The following is a 27,223-nucleotide window of genomic DNA, read 5'->3' as shown; positions in this document are numbered from 1 at the left end:
TTTATTGTTCAAAAAAACTCAACAGTATTATTAATGCTATTAAGTCCTCATCTGTTCATCATTAAGAAAGTGCAGAGCCTCATAACATTAGAACAGAATTTTCAGTTAGGAAAAAAAAAAGGAAAAAGAAAAATATTTTCATTTGGCAAATTATCCAATAAAACTAAATAAGTACATTTTTCTTTTCCAAAATTGTGGGGTTTAATTGCATAGATAAACTTATAATCTGAGAACAATGCTTCAAAAGGCAACCTGTTTACTCTGCTAATTAAAGCATACCTTCTCCTGGTAAATCATCCCTTCCTAATATGAAAAGGTTATATCCACATTGTTTTTCTAAAACATCTGGGATTATCCTACGAACAAAGGTTTCCAGACAACATATACTTCTGTCTTCACTGCTTTTTGTGCACAGGACATATGCATCGTAGATTTTCCCATCTAAAACAAACACAAACATTTCTATTAAGAAACTAAAACTCATAGAAGTGTCTTTATTGCAAAGCTTCATTTTTGGACAGTTTAGAAATAGTAATGTGAGGCTGATTTCACCTTTCTGACAGAATCACCTTACAGAAGTAAAATGTTCTATGAACCAAAATAAAGATGACCAGCCAGAGCATCTGACTTCCTTTCCCATCCTGGGGATGAAGGAGTCACCAAAAGAGCTGAGTGCAGGACCTGGGACCTGCAGGAGGGAGCTCCCAATCCTAGAGGTGCCAGGACATTGAGGAAGTATCCTCTCACAGGCCTTTCTTCACCACCTCTCCTGAAGGAAACTTAATGAGCAGTTATCTCCACTTCTGACTAACCACAAGAGAGAAGGTGGGAAAATGGAAATTCTTTCTTGTAACAATCCTGAGAGGGCTTTTCTCAAGTAGAAGAAAAGCCCAGAAGGCTTCTGAAGATTTGCTTAGCAAGCTGGACTGAAAGAACCAAGCCAAAATCAGATCTAACTCAACAAGTTTTAAACTTAGATAATTTTTTTTTCTTTTAATTAGAACTCTGCTACAGTATTATAGTAAAACCGAATTTTTAACCAGGAGTTGAAATTATTTTCCTGTGAAAACATTTAGCACAGCCATGAGTAAACATTAACTACCTTAATGTACATAATCCATTCACTTTCAAGCCATGGGAACTTCAGACAGTCTGATTCTGAGAACTGACATGAAATATATCTGTGATGTTGTGCTTATTTCAAATTTTTCACACCTGTCCAATATATTTGCCTACAGTGCATTAAACTAAAACACATTAGAAGAATCCCAGAACACAGAACTAGCAGCAAATTTTTTCTTTGATATGTCAACACCACAATTGACAGGATTTAGAAGGAAAGTGAAAGTAACAGAGAAATTGCAAAATGGGGGGAAAAAAGACCAATAAAATTATTATGACAAATGAGTCTGATTTTCAAAATAAATATTTAAGGCACATGTTTAAACATCCAGTTTACAGGATGTAGCTCTGCTGACACCTATTGTTCATCATCAGAGTGACCATAAATCTACATGCAAAGAAACTACAGAATAGCAAAAAACAACATGCTCATTTTGGAATAACCTACAATTCTTTTGGCCTATCTCACTATGATTGCCTTCAATATCATACAGTTTTTATTAATTTAAGCAAAATTATATATTTTACCCATATGGCTGAAAAAATCCTGCACAAAATGTCTTTGTGCATATCTGAAAATTCCTTATGGAAATTCTACGTACACTGTACTAAATAATCCCATTATTTCTCAGAAGTAAAGGCAAGAGAAAAAAATCAATAGGCTAATTACACTTGCATGTCTGGTCACACTCACATACCTTCCTTACTTGTAAGGGCACAGACAGAAGTACGGTACCAAAGCACCAAATCAATCTTGAAAATCTTGTAGATTATTAAAGTAATAAATGTTAAAATTAACAAAGAGACAAGCCCTCCAGTCAGCCATCGTCGTATGTCAGGAACTGCACAAAAATATAAGAAATTTGTTTTAAATGTTGAATTTGTTCAAATCTGATCTTCCATATAAATTCAATACAAATTTGAATATTACATTTTTCATTCCTATCCACCTTGTTTTTTTAAATAATGATAAATACAATGCTATAGTGATTTCTTCCCTATGCAGAGGCACATGCATACTGCAAACTGTAATACATCTGTTTTCTTTCAACACGATACACGAGAATTTGGTATCAAAACACCTTCTGGGGAAGTATAGATAATCACAGGCCTCAAAATAATAGTATTTTTTACCTCTGTGTTTTAATATAATATAGGATGCAACTTGCCCAAAGGCATTTGAAGCTTGACAGACAAAAGGCTCTTCATAGTCTTCACTGCTTACTTCTGAAATTATTAGCTTCACAGAATGCATAGGGCGCCCGTCATAAGAAGTTTCTCCCCTGTCCAAAAGGTGACAAATAAAACCATAAAACCACAGCCCCTTCAGGAATGGCTTCATCTCTAACATCTGCAGCACAACAGTGGTTATTTCCTTCTGCAAATGTCAACCACACTTCCCAACAGATGAACAATTACATCATATGAAAGAAACCCAAGCAGTCAGACCTCTCCTGGTACTGACATTAAGCGTGTGCATTGGAAAGCATGAAGACATTGTAACGTTATCTTATCTGCAGCTGTGTTTCCCCAAAGGAACATAAGGTTTCTATAAGCTGGAAGTTCAAAAATATGCCTTACAAACCTAAATAAACTCTTGTTATGGGATTGCCAATCCCTGTGAGAGTAGATGGACATAGATATTTCACAATGGGATATGACATTCAGGGAATGAATGAACCAACATCACTAATGCAAGTGACCAAAGATAACCATGTAAGTGTTAGGAAGTACAAAAAATAACATTGCTTTTGCAATATCAATTCAGAGACCATGTGTCACTGTTTTATGGCCCAAATGTTTATGGCACTATAATTCTTTATGACAGTATAATATATTAATTTGCATAGTGTTTTCTCTTGGTGAGCACCCAAATAAGTCAGCATTTTGTTTCTCCCTTTGTTTTATGATGAAAACTTATTTCTTGCAACTATATTCTTACTTTGCAGACATTCTTCTCTTTTCTTCACTGGTTTTTTAGTCCTAGAGAGTGCTCCAGAATTTACAAAAAATATCACATTTTTTTATTTACAGTGCCACCATAAGAGCTGACAAAAAAACCTGAAATCTTTAGTTCAAAACCTGTAATGTCTAAGAAAATTTCCTCTTGCCTCTTGCTCCAATTTGAGTTGGTTTTTCCAATCAGGTATAATTTCTCTTCTTCTAATTCTATTTGACCTGCTTTTCACCATCGTCTTATCTCCCACTTGCCCTTCACATGCTTTACTCAGTCCAAGTCCTCCCAAAACCCAGCTCATCACTGGAAATCTGTCTCCCTTTTCTCCTCTAACCCCTAAGCTTCAGTACAAATGTCCTCAATAAAGTCTTCCATTATCTCTTCAGTTTATCTCAGTTAATTTTCTCTAACTTCATATCCTTAAACCTAGTAATCTTGATTTTTCCTGTATAGCACAGATTTGCAACCTTTCAGGGAGGCAGATGTGGAACACAGAAGAAAGAGACAGTCTGAAGATCATGCACCTGAACATGCCTGATTCGACCAAAAGAGGTCTCTGCCACGCCAGAGCTTGCTCAAAAGAAACTGTATTGCAATTATGGCACTGTCACAAAACACCTTTTCCCAACACTGGAAATTCAGACTGATTTTTTACAATGAGCAAGAAACATACAATCACATGTGAAGTTCATGTGTCTACGGTGTTTAAAGTTTCTATTTCAAAGAAAGAAGTAAATTAGAGAAGGCAAGCATTAGAGTTTTTAAGAAGAATGCTGTTTAAAGCAAGGGAAAAATGTTGCTAAATATTTTAATGTCAAAGGGAGAAAATTCCACTTTGGTTGCCAACACATATATTTTCCAATCTGAAAATATACTTACTCATAGGAACTTGCAAAAATTCTGCTCATGTGAAATACATCAATATCCACACCGTGTGCTGTCCAGTATACCTCATACCCATCAGCACCTGTGGTGTTGCAATCCACAGTAACCTGTGAGCCTATAAAATTATGTTACAAAATAAAGAGTTAATTTCCATGACCTAATTAAAGTCTATACAATCCTGTTCTCAGATTCACACATGCACACCACCTAAGGATGATACTAAACCCTTTCAAAAAAGTTACTCTAACAGAGGGTCTGTATTCTCAGTGATCTGCATGTCCAGAAAGAGAATGGTAGGATGGAAAAATCCAGGAAGGAGATGCTTCTCCTAGGGGCATCACTTTGCCTGCAGATTTGAGATGGACCTGTTCTTAGAATCATTTCCAGAGTGATGGAAAGCAACAGAAGTGACAGATAATCACTTGGGTTCCTACAATTTTCCTTGCAGGTGAGAAATTTCTTTAGGACATTGCAAGCAACATGCCTCACTTCTTTCCCTCTCACCCCTCATTCCTCCTTCGGGAGATAAACAGAGAGAAACTGACTACTGAAGTAGTTTTTTCATAAAATAAAAACAAGAAAGCACAGAATAGGACACTCCTTGAGAATGCATTTTAACTAGTATACAAATTTTCTCTACAGAAAACTACAGAATTTCTAGTTTTCTCTAGAGAAAATTTTTAATTTCTCTAAAGAAAACTACTTACCAAGTTCCACTTCAATAGAGTTGTTTCTTGGGTAAGTTATTTCTGGAGGCTTTTTTGGTGGGGTCACTAAGCAAAAGAAAGAAAGTGCTTTTCAGAAAACCGGGGCACTTGCAGTCTGCTTTATGCTCTATAATGCAAGTACAACCTAAAAACACCCCTTGTACTAAAGACAAGGTTGTCAGCCATTTTATAACAAAATATCACTCTATACCAAAAGTATCATATCTCAGGTAATCATTACTGCACATTTAGGTGAAAAACAGAAGTCCTAAGCATGTCCATCCACAAATTAGGTCTTTCCACTTTAGTTATGAGCACAAACACAGTGAAATTATTTACTTACCTTCTACAACCAGACTGATGTCTCGTGAAATATTATACTGTTTCCCATTGTAGGTATATGTTGTTTCACATGTATAGTTTCCTCCATCATGTACAGTTACATTGAAAATTATAAGGTCACTGTTTGAAAGGGCAAACCTTTTTCCTTCCAGCAGCTGGCAGTCCTAAAAGTGTATAGAGAACTCTGTTAATTCACATCTCTGTATATTTCTATGGTTTGTCTCTCTTTGGTACAATCTGAAGTTTCAATGGACCACAGCATAAGGATGATTATGCAGAGGCTGAGGAAGAGTGAGGGCAGCAGAACATAAAGAAATGCATACTTCACTTCAGTTGAGATTTTAATTTAAAGATACCCCAGTTCATTCCCTTTGGAAAACAACTTTTTATATTAGAGAAATAATAAATTAAAATGTGGATTGTGCAAAAGTATTCATCAATGAAGCATCACCCAATAATTAGACTTTATTTTTTAAGGAGCCTCAATGCTACGTGTACCACATGGACTGCATAAGCCAGAGGCACGAATATGGCAGAAGGCACTACATTGTTGCAACAGAAAGAGCCTTTAAAAGAGCATGAACAACAAGAACTAGAATAATGGAATAGAACAGATTGAGCACTTAAAGGAAAAGCCACAGTCAATCTGTTTCCACTCAAATCCATGTTTCCCTGGAGGGTGAACAGATTCCACCTGGTGGGTATGTGGATCAACATCATTCTCACACCTCAGCTGAAATTCTGCCCTAATAACCAAAAACACCTTTAAAAGACAGAAAGTCTTAATCTTCTTCCAATTTGTTTTAAAAGTATTTTTCTCCAATTTACAATAAATCTTTAGTTCTTCTGTTCCAATTCTCAAAGATCACTGATTTTTATTATAAATAATGGACAGCTATAAGACAGAATAAAACACTGTATTCTTACCTTATACCAATGAACAGGGTTAATATTCTTGTCTTTCCTGAAATAATCCAAGTGGGGACAAACAACCTTTGCAGAAGATGATGTGAATATCACCTCCTCTACAGCAAATTTTTCATTTAAGCATAAACCATCAATCCTCTCAAAAACTGTTACTTTTGTACACATTTTTTTGCAGCTTGTCAAATCCCTGCAATTAATAGAACACAATTAAATTAACCCATTTAACACATTTTGCAGGTCCAAAATGTATGGCGTTCTGATTGGAGAAGAAAGAGAAGAAAAAATGTTTACAGTTTCTTTAATAGATTTACTTTTGCTTACAAGGAAAAAAAATGCAAAATTAGATTTAATTTCCCCAAACTAAAGTTATTTTTTGTAGAACCATTCCCTCTTCTTCATTATTATTAATCTTACCCACAAAATTTTACTTGCTTTTTAAAAGTTACTCACTTTGTAACTCATTTCTGTAAAAATATAACTTTTTCTAATTTTCACCTTATGACACATTCATAATCTCCAGAATCTTCTAACGTGGCAGGAAGAAACAAAATCAGATTCTTCTGCTGATGAACTCTAGACAGTTTGTCTCTAGGCACAGCTCTCTTGCTACCAACTTTATACCATGTGAAGTTATAGTCTCCACTTTTCAAAATCTTTTCCAGTGAACATTTAATAGCAAGAGGCTGCCCATCAGGCACAAGAGTCTGCTCCAACATCACATCATAGGCTTCACATTTCTCTAAAGGAAAGAGATAAGCATTAAAGAAAAACTCAAATAGTCTACAAAAATATACTGAAATCGTTTCCTGATTATAAATGACAAACTTCATCGGAGTTTTCACCTCCATTCTCAAGTCAACTACTAAAAATTGTTAGTAGTTGATAAAATACAATTTTAATCCCCTATCTTTACAGCTGACAGTACTACTCAGTAGTTTACAAATATAGTTACGGCACTAAAATGAAATACTGTTTTTTGAATGCAATCTTTATACTCAGTAGAAAGCCTTTGCAGCAGAGTTGTCATTTGCATGTTTTATTTCAGATGCAAATTCCTAAAGTACTTGTGTTTCTCCAGTCTGTTTCATGGGCATGTACACAAACACACACATGCACACAAATTTCATATTTAATGTCTTTATATTTTAACTTCACTTAACTGTAGTTAAGACAGACTATGCTTTTGATATTTAAATGTCCTAAGAGGACACAGAAGTTAAAGATTGTGTTGTAAAAATATTAGGTTTGCTATGGGAATTTCAACTGACCTTCCATTTTGTGAACATTTAGAGAGGAGTCATTACAATCACCAATGAGCTCATTTTCTTTACTTCTGACACAGACTCATGCAGAAAAGGAAGAAACCAAGAGTTTTGTTTCGGCTTTTTTTTTTCTTTTTTGAAATATGACAAAAAAGGCACCAACTGTGGATACCATGGTCATGTTCCCAAGTCAGTAGTACATTTATCAAAACTTTCTCGCTTTGTTATAAGAATTGCCGCAGAGTCATGCAAGTGTCTGTTTAGCCCAAAATCCCGTCTCTGATAACTGTCAGTGTCAAATGTGCAGAAGAGAGGAGGACATAATAAATACAAGACTACTCTGATTTCAGTCCCTTTACGTTCTGCATGCAAAACCATTTGCTGGATTTTATAAATTCTCTGAGTATCATGCATTTCTTGCTATGAGAAATGGTAAACTTCCTCTCATCTGCCCTGTCTATGGTATTTATATTTTTATAGACGTTCATCCCATCTTGCTTCTGTCTCTTTACCTCAGAGTCCTCATTCATTTGGAGACTTCTCATATGGAAGCCATCCCATATCAGACAACACTGTCACTCATCTCTCCACCTCTTCTGACACCATCTTTCTGAGATGAAGTGACCAGAACTGCAGAGTTCAACTGGCACACATTCACTATGGAGCTAAAGGGTAGCATAATGAGGCTTTCTTTCTGTTTTCTGCTCTGCTGCTTTCCAAAATTTCTGGTTTTCTGGTCACCACTGATGACAGAGTTAATGATTCCAGAGAGCATCCAGAGATATCAAAGCAGCATTTTCCCAAGTGGCTATTAATTAACTTGATGCTCACATCACACACATACAGCATACTTACTTCTGCTATACATGCACGACCCTTTCATGCCCCTTCACATCCACTTGACTTTACTGACTGACATTCTATCACTAAACTATTTGATATCAAGACACCCTCTGCATAGTAAGCATCAGTGTTAATCACCAAAGAATAATTTTGTGTCATCCACAGTTCTCATCACCTAACCACAGATCTTTTCCAAATTACTTATCCAAACATTGAATTACTCAGGTATCTGAGTAATTCAATGTTTGGATAAGTAATTTGAATGCCCCATAATAACTGTGGTGATTATTATATGCCACAGGAACTGATAATGCTTTTCTGCCACTTAATGCTAATATTCTGCACTAGTGTAAGAGACACCAGCACATGCTAAAGGCCACTCAGCTGGAAAGCAGATCTGCAGAGAACATTGGGGTCCTGGTAGACCACAAGCTGGTCATGAGCCACCAATGCTCCCTCACAGCAAAAGAAGGCTAACAGTGTCCTGGGACACTAGGACACATGGACACCTGGACATTAGGACACGCCAGATTTGAATTTACTGGAGAGAGTCCAGCACATAGCTACAAACATGACTAAAGGACTGGAGCACCTCTCACTTGAGTAGGGGATGAAAGAGCAGGAACTCCTCAGCATAGAGAAGATCTGAGGAGTGTGTGGGTGGATCTTATCAATGTGTGTAAATACCTGATGGGAGGGAATGAAGAACAAAGAGACAGACTTTTGCCAGCCTTGCTCACTGACAGGACAAGAGGCAATGAGCACAAATTGAAACATAAGACATTCTATCTGAACACAAAAAAAACACCCTTTTTTATTGTAAGGGTGATCAAACAGTGGAACAAGATGCCCAATGAAGTTGTAGAGTTTCCATTTGCAGAGGTTTTCAAAATCCTGACCCTGTAAAGTTAGATGTCAAGAGCTCCTTTCCAACCAAAATGATTGTTATAAGTTAAACATTAAATAGCACATATTTTGTTTAATAGGTTCCTGCTCTAGGCACAATTTAAAAGAACTCATTGGCATGCATGTAAATTTCACTATTACGGCCACTTCCACAGAAAGTTAGCATTACTTGTGTGAAGAAAAGTTCTACTAAAAGTTCAGAACAAGACTTTCCATAGCCACCAACAGACTTACTTGCAATAATTAAGGACAGAAATGCTGTTGCAATGTTACAAGAAAACAGTGTTTTTGCTGTCATGTTTCCCTGCTGAAATGGAAAGAAAACTTTCAGTTAGTGGTTTCCAATATGAACTTCCATAATTTAAAGTAAACATCTGCATTACATAATTAATATAGGAATTACACAGTTTAAAGAGGACACATGAAATACAGGAATTGTCTTTTACTTGTTCTGAGCCTGTTACCTGCTTGTTTTACCTGACAGCTCCTAAAAAAGAGTGAACATCTCCTATTTCAGCTTGTCAAGCACTTGGGTTTTTTTACATCTCTAGCACACAACTTCCCTTCGTGCTTAGGAAAGCACTTCTTGCTTTCCTAATTTCATAATTCTTACTTTTTTGCCACCTACTTCTGTACTGCATCCAGTTATGCTACAGCCTGTCTGAGATGGGGGAGGACAGGACATAACTTGCATACAGTCTTCAAAACATAAGTGCACTATGGATTTACGAACAAAGACAATTATTGATTTTTTAAAATTTTTTTTCCTAATGATTTCTAACCCTATCTTTGTTCTTTGAGTACTATTGAGTATCGATCTGATACTTCCATAGGCCTATAGTAAAATTTCAAGATCTCATCACTGGGGACTAAGAATCAGGCAAACTCAGTCAGCTGTTGAGCACATGATGTTGGACTTTGGCCATATGTTTTCATTTTAAATTTTTCTTATATTTCTCTACAACAATTTTCTTCTGTTATTACTACCCAGTCATTTACTATTGTGACATATTTGTGCCATTCTTTGCAATTTACACCTCCATGCTCCAGCCTGAATAGCTTTGTATTGTTGGCAAGTTCTGCCACTGAAACAGATTCCCTCTGTCCAGATCATTAAAATACATGCTGAAAAGTTGTTTGGGACTCTAGTAGTGATGTACTCACCTAAAATCTAGGCATTTATCTTCTACATGTTTAGTTATATATTCGCGAATGATTGTCAGGACTCTTTAGCAGTCCTCTGATCCCAACCTACTTTACTGTTTTTGTTTCTATGCAGCCTACCACAGTGTTTCACAGCTCGGTGAGAGGACAAATGCAACTGTTCCAACTGAAGTATGAGCAGGGGTATCCCATCCTGTTGTGGCAAACATTTTTCTGATCATCACTTTCTACAAGAGTCGAAGATGACGCTTCCGGCTGCTGTGTCTGTCCTACTTCAGCATACTGACTCACAAGGGTGCCATGTGATGAGTCATCCACACTGCTTCTTGCAGTGCCTGCTTCCCTTCTTCCCTTTATCTTTCATCCTCCCTCTTAGCTAATCTCCACTCAAATTATCAGGCAGGTCTTTTCTTGCCCAGCCCTAAGACAGGATAAGTCCCTGAAAGAATCCTGACACAAAACATTAAAATCTCAGGAGGTAGGGGTTATATGTGTTTGTACAAAAGCTACAACGTTTTCTATTATTCATGATGCACAGAATCTCTTTTAAATCTATCATTTTTAATTTTAAAGAAGAGGAAAATATTGTAACATATAATTTAAAGATAAAACAGGATTGAATAGACTCCACTTATGAGCAGGTATTTTCTTTATGACTTCTCTGAATCACTGCTTTTTCACAAACTCTGCTCTCTTACAACCTTACCTTACTCTTGTTCTGTGATCTGTCTCACTAGAGCTCTCTCAAAAAGTTTTTTGCCCCATCAATAGATTTAGCAGATGCAGAAGTAGTATTTTACCAAATCCTGAAAGAAAGTCTTTCACAATCCTGCTTTTCTATAATTTCAACGTTCTTTCTATTTAAATTTATAATTTGCCCTTTTGTCAACATAGAAGACTTGCAAACGTATATACAGCCTTGTGCTAGACCACACACACTACTTTGAGGAGATTCCCTCATCTCTCACTTTCCCCGATGAAAAATTTCCATTTCTATGGAAGGTATACACGATAGCAAAATTAGGCTCTTCTCTGTGCATGCATTCACATAAATAAGGATGAAAATAAAATACACACAACTGCAGAACCAATTGCAAATGTTTTTCCTACCCCATTCTGCCATGATAAACAGTTAAATTTCTCCCTTTCCCCAGCCATTCTGTCCACATCTTGAGCACTCAATCGACCCGTGGAGCTTTTCATTCACAACAGACTTCAGCTCGGGTTATTTTTGCCCAGATTTCCCAAAGGGAAAAAAATTTCAGGTATGCAAAGCCATGTCCATAAAATTTCACCCTGAAAGGAAATATTTTTATCAATTGCAGTTTAAAAAAAGTCATTACAACCATCCCCCCCCCAAGAAAAAAAAAAACAAACATCAATTGTCTTCAATGATATGTGCACCTGAATTACAATCACAGCATTGATTATGGCATGTAGGCATAATTTTCATTAAAATTTCTCATTAAATTGGTATAACCACCTTTGAATCTGCTTTCTAGTCCTTTCAAAGTTGATCTAGTCAATTGAAAAATGAAGTCTCCTCAAAATTTCCAAGGATCGCAGGTTTCACTGACTTTGGCAAACTTGTAGCAGGCTTATTTTAATCTCTTATTCAAAAGCACAAACTGATTCAAACACGCAACAGTCCTCAGGACTGACAGAACCAACCGAAAGTCAGAGTATCACACTATTTCTGGTATATAAACCTAGGAACATTTTAAAAGATAAAAAATGAATATGAATTACCTTAAATGCGTCTATTAACTGCAAGGTACACCATGCCTCTTCTAGAGAAATCAATCAAGTCTCTCACTTTTGATCACGAAAAAAATGATGACAGCAAATACATGCATTCCTTCACTGGACATACCCAGTCAGCGTGGAAGAGTTGCGTTAGCCCCGTCAGGATGTAGTGACAGCACTGCGACTATGGTGCTTCTGTGAAACGCTGGCATCCCTCAGCGGGCACGGCAGCAAATCATCTTCCGATACTCTTTATTTAAATTGCGAAAAAAATATAAAACGTGTTTCTGGAAGCATTCCCTTGAAGGGGCTGCGGCTGCTGGGCGATGCAGGGAGGCCGGCCCGGGCCGAGGGGCAGCTGCGGGGAACATGCGCTCGCTCGCTTTGGGTCAGGAACCAGGCCGCGGTCAGGGCTGACCCTTCACAAGAGGTCTCACCCCTACTCCCAAAGTGCCCCCAGCCCCAGCTTCCGCACAGACAACACCTCGCTCCGAGCCACCTCCCAACCCAAAAAGCGAGGCGTGGGAGCAAAGTGCGATCCCGGGCGCAGCAGTTCTATGGATGCGCTGCTCGGATCACCCCGGCCCGCCTGAGGCCGCCCGCCCCGTTACCGGAGCCCCGGAGCGCAGCGCCCCCGGCCGCACCTGCCCGGCCCCGCCGCCCGACCCCGGCTCTCGGGCCCGGGAGAGACCCTGGGCCCCATTACACCGAGAGCTCGCCAGAGCCCGGGGAGTCCCCTACCTGCTCCTCGGAGCGGGGCAGCCCCGCTGGCGCCTCCCAGAGAGCCCCGGCGGCCGAGGGAGCGCGGCGGCGCTGCCCCGGCACGGGCAGCTCCTCCCCACGACGCCTCACCTCCCCCGCCCGCAAACCTGGCTGTGCCCAGCGCCGTGGGGCGGCCCCGGGGCAGGGCAGGGCAGGGCAGGGCCAGGCCCCGTCCCCTCCCTGCTCCGGAGCAGGTAAGCGGGGCTGGTTAAACGCAAGCTCCGAAAAACAAAGCGTTTGAGCAGCCACCCCAGCCCCTCGCTGCTGCGGGATGGGCACAACCTCCACCGCAGGAAATCCTCCAAAATTGAGAGATCTGAGGTGACTGACTTTTGTTATTTGTTTGTTTGTTTGTTTGTTTTCAAACAAATATGCACAAATCTCCCTAGTTGAAGAGACCGTGTCACTGGACGAGGAAGACTCCGTGGAGGCTGTTGGCAGGAGCGTCTCAGGGAGATCTGCTGATTTATTTGCTTATTCAGTAGGCTGCTTTGGCTGCTTGGTCTGACCTGCCCAGACTGACACTGAGATATTTGGAAGCTTGAACCTACAGGTTAGTCTCATATAGTCCCTAAGTTTTTATCTACAAACTTAACAGCTACTACGTAGTCCTGGTATTTTACAGAGATCACTTAACTTCTGGCTGTTCTGGGAGTATGTTCTCTATGTTCTGGCAATTCTTAGTTCTCTGTTTCACAACACAGCTAGAGCCAGATTTTTTCAAAGCAGAAGTTCCTCAAACTATTTTGTTAATGTGAGCAATTTTAACACTGCAGTGCCACTTACTTGTTGACTAACTACTAAACTAGATATTAAGGTAGGGGAAAGCTCTGTCTTATGTTCTTCACAAAGCAGGCAACAATCACGGACTACACAGCTATCAAGGTAGATGTTCTCATTGTTGTTAAAAATACATAATAACATTTGCAAAGCAAATTACAAGTATTCTACAAAAACTGTGGAGAATAAGCCAGACACATCCTGTCTCTTCCACCCCTTTTCATCCTGCTTTGGTACTTCTTTCATTTAATGTTCTGGTACTATTTTATTATTTATTATATTTATCAAATGGAACCGTTCAAACACCCTGCACACTAGCTGCAGATAAGTGAAGATGAAAGCTTATGCCCTGCTGTGGTCACATAAACTGTCTCCCATCAATCCAGTGTATGTAGTGCTAGCTGGAGGCACATTGCAACACTTCCAAAGCTGTTGGGAGGTACACAGAAAATAAATTCATTCCTGACTTGGCAAACACAGAAGTATTTATACAGTCAGCTTGTTTCTCTTTGGTCACTACTTCTATCCATATTTAATATTGGAAATATTTCTCATTAATTCTCAAACAGTGCAAGATTATGCAAGATTTTTAGTTTTTGCATTATTTTGCGTGACCAAAAAACATCTGTGACCTATCAACAGTGCCTGACAGCAGTTAGTCTAAAATTATGTCTTTTCAAGCATGCCTTGTGTGGTCATGAGGTCCTCCACACCAACTGACTTGAACTGCAAAAATCAGGGCAATACTTGCCCTGATATTTTTAGGACAAGTGCCAACAACAAGCAAATGTAGTTGTTGGGTTTTTTTAAGGCAATTATAGAATCCAGTAATCTCATGTTTTACCTGCACCTGGTAAATCATCCCTTCTATATGAGAAGGGTCATAACATGTCTCTAAGACAACTACAAGTATATTTAGGGCAAAATTATGGTTTGTAGCAACCATCATATTTTTTTGTTTGGCTGACATATGTATTCATCATATATCTTTCTGATCTGAAACTGAGCAGGGCAAATAAAAACTTAACAGAGTTTTAAAGTACTTTATGTAATTTTTTATACCATTTCTACTTTAAGCTTTGTTGCACAAGGTAACTTTGATGAAGACATAAGGATTACCATTGTATGTACAAATCTTTAAAGCTACAGGAATAAAATTATCAGGAAATGTAATTGCAGGTAATTATTTACACCAGTTAAAGATATCTATTTACATAAGTGCACACTTAAAGCTACATAAAACATATGTAATACATGATTTCAGAACAGAAAAATCTTCTATTGGGGAAGAAATATTCAAGAACAGTATAATCTGCAGGGTATGCAAATGTTTTGATTTAGAAACATTAAGCTAGGACAGGAAAATTGGAAATTCAAAATATAAAAGTAATGTTGCAATGTTTGGTTGCATCACATTATTCTGTTGTTCTGTTTCAATATCCTTATTGCCTTCATTGTGGTAACCAGTTGTCATGGTGAGCAAAGAAAGTTGAGATTCATTGCAAAGCCACAGTTGCAGGGCTGACTGGGAAGCCATCAGATGCTTGAAAAGGGAGAAGCCAAGGTGTGGCAGTAGTTACTGCCATGGAGGGAACTTGCCAGGGGATTAGCCATGGCCTTCATATCAATGTTTTCATTAGTTCTGGCAGTACAAAAAAAATAGAAATTTTCCTATGTAATTTACTAATAGCACAGTAGTTAGAAAAGAAGTATGTAACCCTGCAGCTTGGCTCATACTGATTTTTACCTATTTACTCCTCCTGCACTCAGAAATTACATCACTATTTTATTTTCTTTAATTTTAAACACAAAAATAACCATTTGTCATAGAGAATCGCAGATTAATGAGAATTGTGGTCAAGATTCCTATGATTCACCAGTACATTATATCTTTTAAATAATTTTTTTTAAAAATACATGAAATGCTGCCTTAAATCAGGCGAACTGTTTCTGGTACAGTTAGAGAAGTACCAAAGGCACCTGCAATGCACTGATGCAAGTCATTGTTATAGAGTCCAGTCAGAAAAGTGTTCAGAATCCATGGGATATTGGTTAAAATTGGGGTTATTTGAGATAATCTGAGAAGGTAAAAGTAGATGATAGCACAGATAATCTCATGTCTCTTCCAATGCTGGGAACCCAGATCTGTGCAGCCTCAGCCAGACCTCTCATCAGCACATGCCACACCATGCAAATCTCATCTGTGAGGACATTCGCCAGCACTGAAGGCTTTAGGGTTTTAAAAGGTGTCCTCAGAAGTAGAAAACTCTATTCATCATCTTCACTGGCATTAAAAAGGACAGTGTATGAAAACAGGCTGTTTCACTTCAAGTTAAACTGAGACAACAGAAGGAGCCATCACCAAGTGCTGAGTGCGAGCTGCCTAAAGCTCCCCCACACAGGTGAGCTGGCTCCACCTGTACCTGCAGCACGGGCTACATCCAGCACAGCCCAAGGCCTGCACCCACTTGCATCAGCTCTCATGGATCAGTAACTTCTTCACACATCCCTGACCACACTCTTCAGGCACTGGCCCACTTTCAGATGAAATGCTGTTCTCTGTCCTGTTAATACGTTCACAAATCCCAAGAGACCTCACTGAACTGTGGTTATACTAGTGGAAATAAGAAGCTTATATCTCAGTAAAGTTTTAAGTTAATTTGGCTTGCCTAGGTTAAATTGAAGACAGATTACAACTTCTGCCTATAAACAATACATCCAGTATATACCAATGAACAACTCCTTTGTTAGGACAAAGTGTGGTAACTCACAGAGAGAGGAACATAGCTGGATACCTGAGATAGGAATGAGCTAGCCAAAGGGCATGGGCAGCCCCTTCCTATCCTGTGTTTCCCAAGCTCAGGCCTTCCAGGTGCTATAGATACACATTGCACAGGTATCTACTGCCGATTTTTTGGTCACAGACAAGGAGAAAAAATGCATTTATAATCAAATGCATGTGACACTCATTGACATAAAATTGTACCTAGGAGATTTAAATCCTCTAAAAGCTAGAAGGCAGCATTTGGCCTTACAGCTTAAATGATAAAAAGATTACATGGGAATTACCAAACAAAACTCTCCATGAGGTTGCCACCTGCAAGTCTTCACAATTACTTAGCTAAAATGTTCTCAGCAGATCTAGGATTGCACTTTATCTGTACATACTGCACTTTATCTGTGCAATTACACAGGACAGGATTTAATGCCATCTTGTAACATTTAAAATGCTAGTACAAGGAGTCCTACAACCAACTAACAAGAACTGAACTAAATGAGAAACAGGAAAGAAGTACATAATGAAAGTATTGCATCAGTCACCGCAACTTTCAAGAAAATGCAAAACAAAATGTAGGTCTCTAATTTCCTGAAAGGGTTTCTTTTAGGCAATTCAGGGCAATTCAGAGACAGTCAAATCTCCCACTTGCAGTGGGTTCTTTTATTATTTAAAACTAGTCAAGAAATTACTCCAGCATCTTTGTAAGAACTTCACTGTAGATCATTAAAACAAGTTTCAACCAGATGCCATATTTCTAACAGAAATCTTTTTGCAAGTTCCCCATCAGACATGTCTCCTCTCTGGCATTTCCCCCTTAAGCTCCACTTTAGTTACCAACTTTAATTTCAATATGATTTCTTGGAAAAAGAAGTTCATTTTCCTCCTGAAGATGCAAATATAAAATGTTATCTGAGAAAAAAAGCACTAACCTAAAAATATGTACCAAAACAAGTGGGACAGCACTAGCCTAGAAATTTCACTAGCAGATAATAGAGTGGCAGTCTATTTTGCTAATAAACAGCAAAAAAAAAAAAAAAAAAAAAAACACAAAAAAAAAACAAACAAACAAAAAAAAAACCCACCAAACAGGTGTGCAGATGAATTCTTTTTATTTGTGTCTGGTATAACTATTTTTAAAATATCATTCCGTTTGTTTGGGCTGTTATGTTTGAATACAGCATTGAACAAAAAAATCCCTAGGAGATCTAACAAAATTATTATGGACAAGGGAAGAAAAGGAGAAACCATTGTTGTAACTAGAAATACCTGAACAATATTATTTTATATTAAGATACAGCTTTCTTGTGAAATACCTTACCTAACTAGTAGACAAACATTAAAATGATTCATTTAATAAAAAAAGAAAAAATAAGTCTTTTGACTGTACCTCATCTGCTGATTAGTTTATCATCTCAATCCAGCTACCTAGCTTCCATTATTTTAATTTTAAGCCAGAGACAAGCAAGCTCCAACACTATCACCTTTCACTGTCTGAATAATCATCTATTCTTAGGACCAACATGGTACTGACATGGCATCAAGACTTCTGTAACTCCCTGGTGCCTTTGTCAGTTGCATGAAAAAAAGCCAACTGAAAACATTTCTGTAACATTATGGAAGATTTTTACAAACAGCTGGTTTCTGTTATTAATTGCTCAGTTTGTAGTCATAGGAGTGGTTGGTTGGAAAAAGCCTATAACACTGGAACTGTAACAATATTTTTATTTACACTGGTGGTCTAGGCAGAACAGATTACTCAGGAAAGGAACAACATTGAGGGCTCCTGAGTGAATCAAGCAAAAGTTGAAAAGAGGGACTGAAAAACGAAGTAGCAGCCTCTGACAGACTGGATCTTTGTGAAATGGGTATTGAAGGTGTCAACCTTAATACTGTGTTAATCAAGGGTTTGCACTGGAAATTCTCATAATATTTCAGCTTCTCAAAGCACTGACCATTTGCATGCTGGGACTCTGCTACAGAGCATGCTCATGACCCCCTTCTGGCTGCAGACTGGGTTTTCTTCCATGAAAAGCCAAAGAGGTGGTTTGAATCCACATGACATCCCAGTGTGGAGTCAGGACACAGCTGTGCTGGGCAGCTAGGCTGAAGAGCACCAAAGAACTAAAACACTCTGTAATAGTGGAGTCACAGACAGCTCTCAAAAGTTTTATTGATGGTTCTGCTCATCCCCAGAAGACTTGGCTGCCTGAACCTGCTTTCCTTCCAGACCTGAGGCAATGAAGGTGTGATGCAGTACTAGGAGGGCATCTAAACTGCCTTATGAATTACCACATACTTGCCATCCAAGAACTGATAGGTGCTGAGTAAGTTCTGGGATGGTGATTTTCACCTCACATTGTCACTTACCACTCATAAACATCATTTGACTAGAAAAGAGTAATGATGGCAAGAGCACTGTTGGATAATGCAAAGCTCAGTACATCAGAGGAGCCACAATGTAATCATGGAAACGAAATGGAGGTTGTGTGATTTGTCATGGGTAACAAACATGGACTGAGGATGAAGCCACAGGATCTCATCCTTCTACCTGATACCCTGGAATATTTTGTACAAACCAAGTACACCTAGGTAAATATTCTTTACAAGCAACAACAAAGAATGCAAGGCTGCAAGACTGAAGCCCCACTTGGAGCACTTTGCAAAATAGTGGTTAGTAAGATATGAAATTGGGGTATATTTTATACCTAAGTTGGGGGGATGAGAATTTGACACAAAATTTCAGGGACAGGTTTGATGGGTTTGTCCTCCTTGCCCTGCCCAGAAGGGATATCTTCTGGAAAATCTTGTGTCTTCAGCTATGCTGAGTGTTATGATATTCAGCTTGAGATTGCAATCATATTGTTAGTGCTATATGCAGCTATTCTGCAGTTAATGCCTTTATCACTGGCAATCCAAAAGAACCAAATATGTTGCAGCCATGTTGCAGTTATTTATTAGTCCAGCTGTCTCTTCTGAATTCAAGCAGACCTATACTCCATAGACTATTTGTGAACTCAGCATCAAGTCCATAGTTATGTGTCTGCAAGAAGCACCAGCTAAAGAGCAGCTGAGTAATGCCTGGGTTCCTGGGCTCTGAATTTGAAAGGGAATGTGCTTCTAAACACAAAACTATTTAAAAAGTGTTAGTAATTCTATTACAACTTGATATTTTAGAAAGGATTACTATGATTGAAGAAAACCATTTTCTTGGGTGTTTCAATTCAATATTCCTTGTGAATACAGAGATTCATCACATCAAACTTTTGGATTTAGAGAAAGAAATTACAGAAAAATCTATGGAATTGAATCACGTTTTAACACAAGACAGAAGACTGACTAGTAACTTTTATGTAAATAACTTTTTCCCAAGCAACCATATGTGATTTTCATTAAGCAATTCCTTCCACTCCTTTTTCAGTCACATCAGTGTGAGAAACTGGAAACCTGAACGAGTTAATTTCTCAAACATTTGGCAGAAGGTAAAAGGAATGTTACCATGCCATCTAGATAAGGTGCAGTTAAAAAAGAGGGTCTTGTGGAGGCAGAAGAGTGCTTTTCTGGGGTCAACTTGCTTATTTTAGGGAACTATTTCTAAAAACAAGTCTTAGACAGCAGTGCACTTGTATCTGGCAGGGGAAGGGATTTGAAACCATGAGACCCCCCCAGTCTCCTTTCGAAAAGTTCAAGAATAACAAAATGCACATGGACAAGGACTGGTTTATAAGTATCAAAACAGAGAGGGGCAGGGTGTGAACCCTGCACTCACCATCCACAGGAACTGGACCAGAGACAGTGCTGGAACTCTGAGTTGTGACCCAGATGTTTTCTTCTCTATTTCCCTATCTTTCCTTTTTCCTTTCTTCCTCTTCCTAAAAGTTTAATTTGTTGTTGCCACTTGTTGTCCAGAAAAGCATAATCCACAAGCTGTTCAAAAACCACTGCTGCTACATGTTGTTCAAAAATGTTGAAGTTGCTGCTACAGATCGTTGTTGCCTGTGCATGTGCCTGAAGGCTAATTGACAGCCTTTCTTTCACACAATCTAGCACAAGGGTATCCCAAGCATCAGCTGCCTCAGAATAGGTGGTCCAGGACTGCCCTCTAGGGACCCACAATTATCCCCTCAGAAACTATGAAACCCTTTTTCTTTAGGCTGACTAAATTTCTAAATGCAACAGCAATTAATTATTAAACCATAGACAATAGAAATAACAATTCAAAACCTATAACACTCCTTCAGGATTGCAGAAAGTAATTTTGATGGTAACAATTGCAATTTTCACATTAAAACATCTCTGAAAACTGGAGGTTTTTTCCACTTTGTGTATCACAGTTAACTGCTGGTTTTGCCCACGAGCTGCTGAGAAGTCTGCTACAACCCCTGCAGATCTGGAGGAATCCATCAAGACAAGGTGTGTGGGAAAGTTTCTGGGATTCAGTGATGCTCTTCAGATGCACTGAGCCACCTTTGCTTCTAGAGCCATTCTAGTTGCCCCAAGACAACTATCACTTTATCACCTACATCTGTGTGTTTATATGGACAAAAAATTAAGGTGTCCTTTTCAAATGCAATTTTGAAATTGAAGAAGGCCAGAGAAAATAACCTAGCATATTTAAACAACCAAAAAATACAAATGCTTGATATAAAAAGTCACTCTTACTTAATTAACACCTTTGTTTTTTTACAGTAGGATGCATTTACCATTTAAGTAGAAGCTGAAAAGAAAATGGATATGTGCTGCCACAATATAGTTTCAATTTAACCACAATTCATTTAGATGACTAAAAATATTTCAATTATGCTATAAAAAAGATCATATGACTATTCATTTCCCGTTTTGTCTAAACATAATAAAATAAATCCCATAATTAAAAATTAGGTAGAGTCAGATTAATGTCTTACACCCTGCATCAGTCAATGGGCAGTGCATTCTTTCTCATCTCTGAAACACTACTGATAAGAACACACAATATTCAAGCTTGTCAGTCAAAATAATAAATAATATGATAATAAAAGCCATCAGTATTTCTAAGTGCTAATACATTTAAACTTATATTGTTACAGCTTGTCATGTAATGAAGACAAAAGCACTGAGTAAGCATTTTGGTGTGTCATATTTACATTATTTCATCCTTATTTCCTAAATACTGTTTCATCATTAACTTCTAGCGAAATCAGTGCACAAAGTTAGGGAAGTGCATTGCATTTAAAATCAAATTCCCTGCTGTGTGATGTACTAACACAAAACAAGCAATCTTCTAAAAAGGAATAATGACAATTGCCTCCATCCTCCCTTCCCTCTCACATCTTCATTTTTCTGGTTTCACTACTTTTTTTTTCTATCATGTAAGAAACTTCAGACGTAAGGGGGAAAAAAAAGGTGAGGTATAACTTGGGACAAATCACTCATACCTGCTGAAAACCTGAATCCTGCAGAAGAGACAGGTGCAAGAGCACTGCATTCCCCTCTTCACTGCCCCATACCTGTGCACTGGAGCCGCTGCAATCAGCATGAGCCTGTGTGACACTCAGGTTGGGAGGCAAGGACAAGTCAGCCAGGCTACTCAGACTCACAGAATCATAGAGATGGTTTGGGTTGCAAGGGGATCTTGAAGATTGTCTAGTTCCAAAGCCCCTGCCACAGGCAGGGATACCATCAACTCCACGGGGTTGCTCAAAGCTCCATCTAACCTGGCCTTGAACACCCCCAGGGATGGACCACCCACAGCTTCCACAGGAAATCTATTCCAGTCCCTCACCACCCTCAGAGTAGATAATTTTTTCCTGATATCTAATCTAAACCTAGACTCTTTCACTTTGAAGCCACTCCCCCTCGTCCTGTCACTACATGTTCTTGTAAAGTCTTGCCCCATCTTTTGTGTAAGTTCCTTTCAGGCCCTGGAAGACCATTATTTGTTCTCTCCAAAGTTTTCTCTTTTCCAGGCTGAACAATCCCAACTCTCTCAACCTTTCCTTACAGGAGAAGTGCTCCATCTCTCTGACCAACTTGGTGGCCTTCTCTGGACTTGCTCCAGGTCAATGTTGGAGACCCCAGAGCTGGATGCAGCACTCCAGGTCAGGCCTCACCAGAGGAGAGAGGCAGAATCCCCTCCCTCACCCTGCTGGCCATGCTGCTTTTGATGCAGCTCAGGATACAATTGGTTTCTGGGCTACCCCAACCCCTACAGCACAAGGGTCTGGCTTTCCTTGAGCAGATGAGAGAGTAAGCACTTGCCCCAGGGGCTGAGCAGAGAAGGCTGCCTCCCCATTGCTGCTGAGAAGCAATTGACATTTCCCCCATTTGAGGCCTCCTGCATTTCCCCAGCTCCTGAGGAACTGCAGCAAAAGGCTGCTTAGTGTGGCACTGTTGAGGACCATGCCAGTCCCAGAGAGCAATGCAGCAGCCCTGGGGCTGCTCTAGCTTCACCTTGCTGCAAGGAGAGTACCAGAGAGAGCAAAGCCAAGCTCACAGCCTCTCTTTGTCGAGTAGGGTGAGGTGGTTTGTGCTAGTGTTGTACCACAGCCAGATGGACCAGCAGCAGCCTGAATGAAGATCTGTCATAGCTGTCTTGTTAAGCCACTGAATCACAGCTGCTGCTTGCCATTGTCCATACTCAGTATGCTTTAGTGGAGAAAGAGGGCAAAAGAAACAGCAGTGTGTATGAAAAAAATATGTAGTGCCTTTATTAAATTTTAAAATGAACTCTTCCTCAAAGTGCCTTTACATAACACACATGAAAACTTTAGCATTATTTTTATAAATATATCAAGAGGAACACGTATTTTTTAAAAACCACTATTTTGGCTCAGTAAAATAACCTTCCATTCCTAGAGTTGGGAATAACAAGTAGCAGTTCTCCTTTCAATAGGCTCCAGTCAGCAGAAGTAATTAGAAGGATTGAGGTCGCTGGAACTCTGTTGGCTGGCCTGCATGACTGAGCTGTCAAGGTGAAAGCACAAAGTCAGCGTTACATCCTAGTTCTCAGAGTACAAATACCATAATGTCAGTGTCTGGTCCTCACATTTGATACAGGGATCTTCTTAAAGAAGAGTTTTGTGACCAAACCATAGAGTTTCTGTCCTATTTGATTCTTCTATGAGTGTGAACCGTAACAATTAGCCTTGTTCAGATCGTTTTCAGTAACTTCAGATGGATCTCAAAGCTCTTTTACCCTACAACAGGCTGCCACAGAACACATACCATATATGAAGGCAGACTGCATGAACAGCTAATTAAGTGTGACTAGGACTGATCGTCCCTTGACACTTCTCTTGTGACTAAAACACAGAATGGGAAAAGACTATAAGCATCTACATAGGTCTGTACATACATGACATTCATCAATAAAACACCTCAGTACCATAACAGTTTGAATTAGTCTGGCATTTCAAATGCACTTTCTCCCCTTCCTCTTGAAATTAAGAGATTCTTATTCTATTCTGCCTAACACACACAACTCACAAAACTCAGAAGGCACTATCTCTCAAAAGCATTGTTTCTAGTTTCCAGCACACACTTAATTTAGTTGCGAAAAGAACTTACTTCCACTGGTTTTGTCACTTATCAGCCAGAGCAGTTTTGTTTGGTTGAGTATGGAGGCATAAGAAAATTTCTTGAGCCATGAAAGAAGAAAAGCCAACACTGCAGTGTGTAAATGAATAGATGAATTCTGAAGGTTGCAGAACAAAATTTTTTTCAGACAAACAAGTGGAGATACCAGAGGGAAAATTTCTGCCCAACACTGTATTAGCAACAGCCTTCAATCAGAGCTTGGAAAGTGATGGAGTTTGACACAAAAGCAAGTTGCTTGTTTGAAGATAAAGGAGCTGCAAGAGAAAATATAGGTTGGAGTTAGAATGGGAGGAGAGCAAAAGGTGCTGCAAGAAAGAAGCTGACAGGACACAAAAATTCAGAGGCACAAGCAGCAGTAATAGTCAGTTCCTGAGGCTTCCCTGTACAAGATCTCACAACCTAAAAGCATAACGTTCAAGGATAGACTGAAATCACATGGGGAATTTGGCTCTCATCTCCTGTTTCTATAAAATTAATAGCTGTAAACATAGCATTAAAGAGGTCTGATGATTTTTTCTAATTATTCAAATAATTCCGTTCCCCAAAAAAAGAACTGATCATTGCAAACTAACAACACTGCCTACAAGTCAAACATAACTTTAGAGTTAACACTTCGGGCATACAAAATACTATTAAAAATATTTTAATATGAAAGAGAAACGATTCAACATTTTACACAACTTCCTTTCCCTTTTGTCTGGAAAGTCGTGATTGCAGCCCTCAGCACACAATCATCTCAGATTCCTTACATATCAGAGCAGAGGGAAAGGAGAAAAGCAGGCAGCTGCAGGGAGTAACACAGGGGCATCTCTCTCTCTCTCTCTGCCCCTTGATACGGTGCTTAAGGTAAGGTGGATGAAGTCAATCATCCTGTACCTCCCATGACAGACTCTGTGTCATTAGCCAGTTGTTCCACTTGAGTAAATAAATATATTCAGCCATTTAACTGGAAAGAAAAAGTTCTCTGGAGATTAATTTTTTGACTTGATACAGATTACAAAGGTATTTTTACAATATCTGCATGTGACAAGTGACTAAAAATGGCACTGATCTTTCACATGTAAAAGAGATTAGGGAAGAGTATTTAAGCTTTGTCAGGTTCTACAGCACTTTTAGAGGGCTGGATTTCTCTTACCTTTTCTCCTGGATGTGAATTCTCCTGGATGATAACACACTGATGCAGTAACATGGGGATTTATCTTTCCGCAAACTGAACAAGGCAAATAAACTTGTAACAAAGAAAATGTTTGTGTCATTTCATTAAAAAAAAAAAAAAAAAAAGAAACAAACATTTACTGGCACCAGCCATGCACCTGATGTAATATCACAACAATAATTAGTGTAATTCCCTTCATATTGAAACTTTAATTGAAGGGAAAAAAATCAAATTTTCTTCATTGGCTTCAAGTTTTTGACAATTTTTTGTCCTTTCATTTTTTAATACAAGGGAATTTCACAAAATCATTCTTGTAAAAGTAATTGTGTACTTCCTACATGTGCTACTGATGATATTTCACAGTGTTCTGTTGATCCAGCCAGAAGTAAAAAAAAATAAGAAATTCACATCTGTAGATGAAACTGTAGTACCTTCACTCCAGTAAATCTGGATGAGATTGCACAAAACAGATACATGAGACCTTCAGTGAATCCATCACCAACTGTGTGAACTGCATCAGTCATTAAGTGTCATTCCTCATTTGTTATTTAAGGAACATTCAAGTCTTTTGTTAACAAATGCAATTGTGATAAAGAGCCACTTTTTCTGGATGGCATCTGGTAGCGCACTTTCTTCCAAAACCTGGTTCTTGCTGAGTGGGACCTTTCTGAAAAGTCCCCTTTCCATCGGATAACTCCGTGCTTTTGCTTAATATATCTGATGGATTCTGGCATGGTTGCATAATCTTGTATTTTTTCAAGTTCAATGAGAATTACTTTAATGCCATCTTGGATAAGAGCACTATGCATGGCTAGCTGCTTTTCAGACTCATCTTCCAGAATGTTGTAACAGGAGGGCTCTGGTACTAAAACAATTATCACTCTCCTACTTTGACGGATCTTTTCATCAGCAACGCTGATCACAGCTGTAGAGAAAAAGGTTGTGCAAAATTAAGGTTTTACATTTCTATTTTCTGTTACCAGTATTCTGCAGCTGATTTATCAACTGTTTGATATTTAAGCTGGCACACTTTACATCAAAATAGGGAGAGGATATGAACATGCAAGCAGTTACCTTGGGTTGGCCTACCATAGAAATCTGGCCAATGCAACACAATCTGACCTCATCAGAGTCTAGATGTCTATATCCTTGTTTTGCAGGAACAGAGAAGAGCTACCAACTATCTTTCTAATGCCATTTTATTACCATCATAGGTGCAAATGCAAAAAAAAACCCCAAGTTCCAGAACCACAGAAGCTTTTTACCTTAAACAGTCTGTTTCTGATGTGTTCAACTGGTTTTGTTCCAGTAAGTGGAAGAAAAAAAAAAGATTCCCCCCACCAATGGCATTCCAGTCAGTTAAGTCACAAACAGTGAAATATGGTAAATATCACACAAAAACCCCATGGCTAAACCCTGAGAACAGACTACTGCATTTTTTTCAAGATGAAAAATTTAAGCAGCACTTTAGATTCTATTCTCAGGGAAACCTTCCTTCTCAAACAACTACCAAAATCCTTCAACTGTAAAAAAAAAAAAAAAAAGGTCATTTGATGATGAGGAGAGATTTATATTCCCATCTGACGGCTTGTTTCTCAGTTCTATTTCCAGGTTAACAAGAAAACTCTAGTCAAATTTGTCTTCAGCTAACTTACCTTCTCCTGGTAAATCATCTCTCCCAAGTATGAAGAGCTTATATCCACACTGCCTTTCTAAGACCTCTGGCAGTATCTTCAGGGCAAAAATATCTGATGAATACAAGCAGCTTGCTCTGTTCTTTGGATACAGAACATAAGCATCATAGATCTTCTCATCTGAAACTAAGGAGTGAACAACATTACTTCCATTAAAAAAAATTCTAAAGATACAAGAACAAGCAAGCAAACAAGCAAAATCTCTAAACTTTGGGGAGTTTTCCCTTACTTGAATCATTGTTTTAGGTCCTAATCCTGCTATATTAGCTAAGCATGTAGGATTATACAAAGCCTGAAATATTTGTAGGATCAGGCCTTCTAGAATTAAGGATACTGAATCTGAATAGGCAAAAGAGACCTGAAAAATTAAGTTGCATCTTTCTCTTTTGAACACAAAATAAAAAAGTCATCACTGAATTATTTGAAAAACAGTGGACTCAGTGGTACAACTGATACTTAAAATTCCATTTCCCATCATACTCACAGGTGGTGTTGCAACCTGGAGTTTCAACCATAGCAACCACTTAGACATGACAACAAAAACAAATTAAGTGTCGAATTTCAAGATCTGAATTGTTTTGGATGTTTTTGATCAAACTTTTCAGAAAGACATAATTTA

At 38.6% G+C, this 27,223-nt stretch overlaps 2 protein-coding genes and 1 long non-coding RNA gene across 9 annotated transcripts in view; 1 reads left to right on the top strand and 2 right to left on the bottom strand.

Annotated features, from left to right (window-relative positions):
* The window catches only part of LOC102065400 (interleukin-1 receptor-like 2), a 15,719-nt gene extending 2,798 nt beyond the window's left edge, over window positions 1–12,921 (bottom strand). The window contains exons 1-12 of one of the 4 annotated variants that reach the window (XM_074535811.1): window positions 12,603–12,921; window positions 11,865–12,219; window positions 11,226–11,411; window positions 9,186–9,258; window positions 6,436–6,679; window positions 5,941–6,127; window positions 5,015–5,177; window positions 4,672–4,737; window positions 3,959–4,079; window positions 2,257–2,405; window positions 1,821–1,964; window positions 280–441 (exon numbers count right to left, since the gene is read on the bottom strand). In XM_074535811.1, coding sequence (XP_074391912.1) covers window positions 280–441; window positions 1,821–1,964; window positions 2,257–2,405; window positions 3,959–4,079; window positions 4,672–4,737; window positions 5,015–5,177; window positions 5,941–6,127; window positions 6,436–6,679; window positions 9,186–9,258; window positions 11,226–11,318 — 1,402 coding nt within the window. In that variant the 5' untranslated portion in view covers window positions 11,319–11,411; window positions 11,865–12,219; window positions 12,603–12,921. The remainder of the gene's footprint in view (window positions 1–279; window positions 442–1,820; window positions 1,965–2,256; window positions 2,406–3,958; window positions 4,080–4,671; window positions 4,738–5,014; window positions 5,178–5,940; window positions 6,128–6,435; window positions 6,680–9,185; window positions 9,259–11,225; window positions 11,412–11,864; window positions 12,220–12,602) is intronic. The other 3 variants (XM_074535810.1, XM_026793030.2, XM_014266584.3) reach the window with 3 other exon arrangements.
* LOC141728248 (uncharacterized) lies at window positions 12,720–25,101 on the top strand. Its single transcript, XR_012579122.1, has 4 exons — window positions 12,720–12,817; window positions 13,013–13,176; window positions 20,514–20,592; window positions 22,162–25,101. It is a non-coding gene; the product is annotated as an uncharacterized LOC141728248 (long non-coding RNA).
* IL1R1 (interleukin 1 receptor type 1) overlaps window positions 22,842–27,223 on the bottom strand; it is a 20,957-nt gene continuing 16,575 nt past the window's right edge. For 2 of the 4 annotated variants that reach the window (XM_014266582.3, XM_074535812.1), the window contains exons 12-13: window positions 26,566–26,730; window positions 25,017–25,835 (exon numbers count right to left, since the gene is read on the bottom strand). In XM_014266582.3, coding sequence (XP_014122057.2) covers window positions 25,459–25,835; window positions 26,566–26,730 — 542 coding nt within the window. In that variant the 3' untranslated portion in view covers window positions 25,017–25,458. Of the gene's footprint in view, window positions 23,122–23,870; window positions 24,009–24,889; window positions 24,983–25,016; window positions 25,836–26,565; window positions 26,731–27,223 lie in introns of those variants that run through there. The other 2 variants (XM_074535813.1, XM_074535815.1) reach the window with 2 other exon arrangements.

The sequence above is a fragment of the Zonotrichia albicollis genome, chromosome 2 (assembly GCF_047830755.1).
Source record: "Zonotrichia albicollis isolate bZonAlb1 chromosome 2, bZonAlb1.hap1, whole genome shotgun sequence".
NCBI classification, from domain to species: domain Eukaryota; kingdom Metazoa; phylum Chordata; class Aves; order Passeriformes; family Passerellidae; genus Zonotrichia; species Zonotrichia albicollis.
This window is presented reverse-complemented; position numbering and strand designations above follow the sequence as displayed.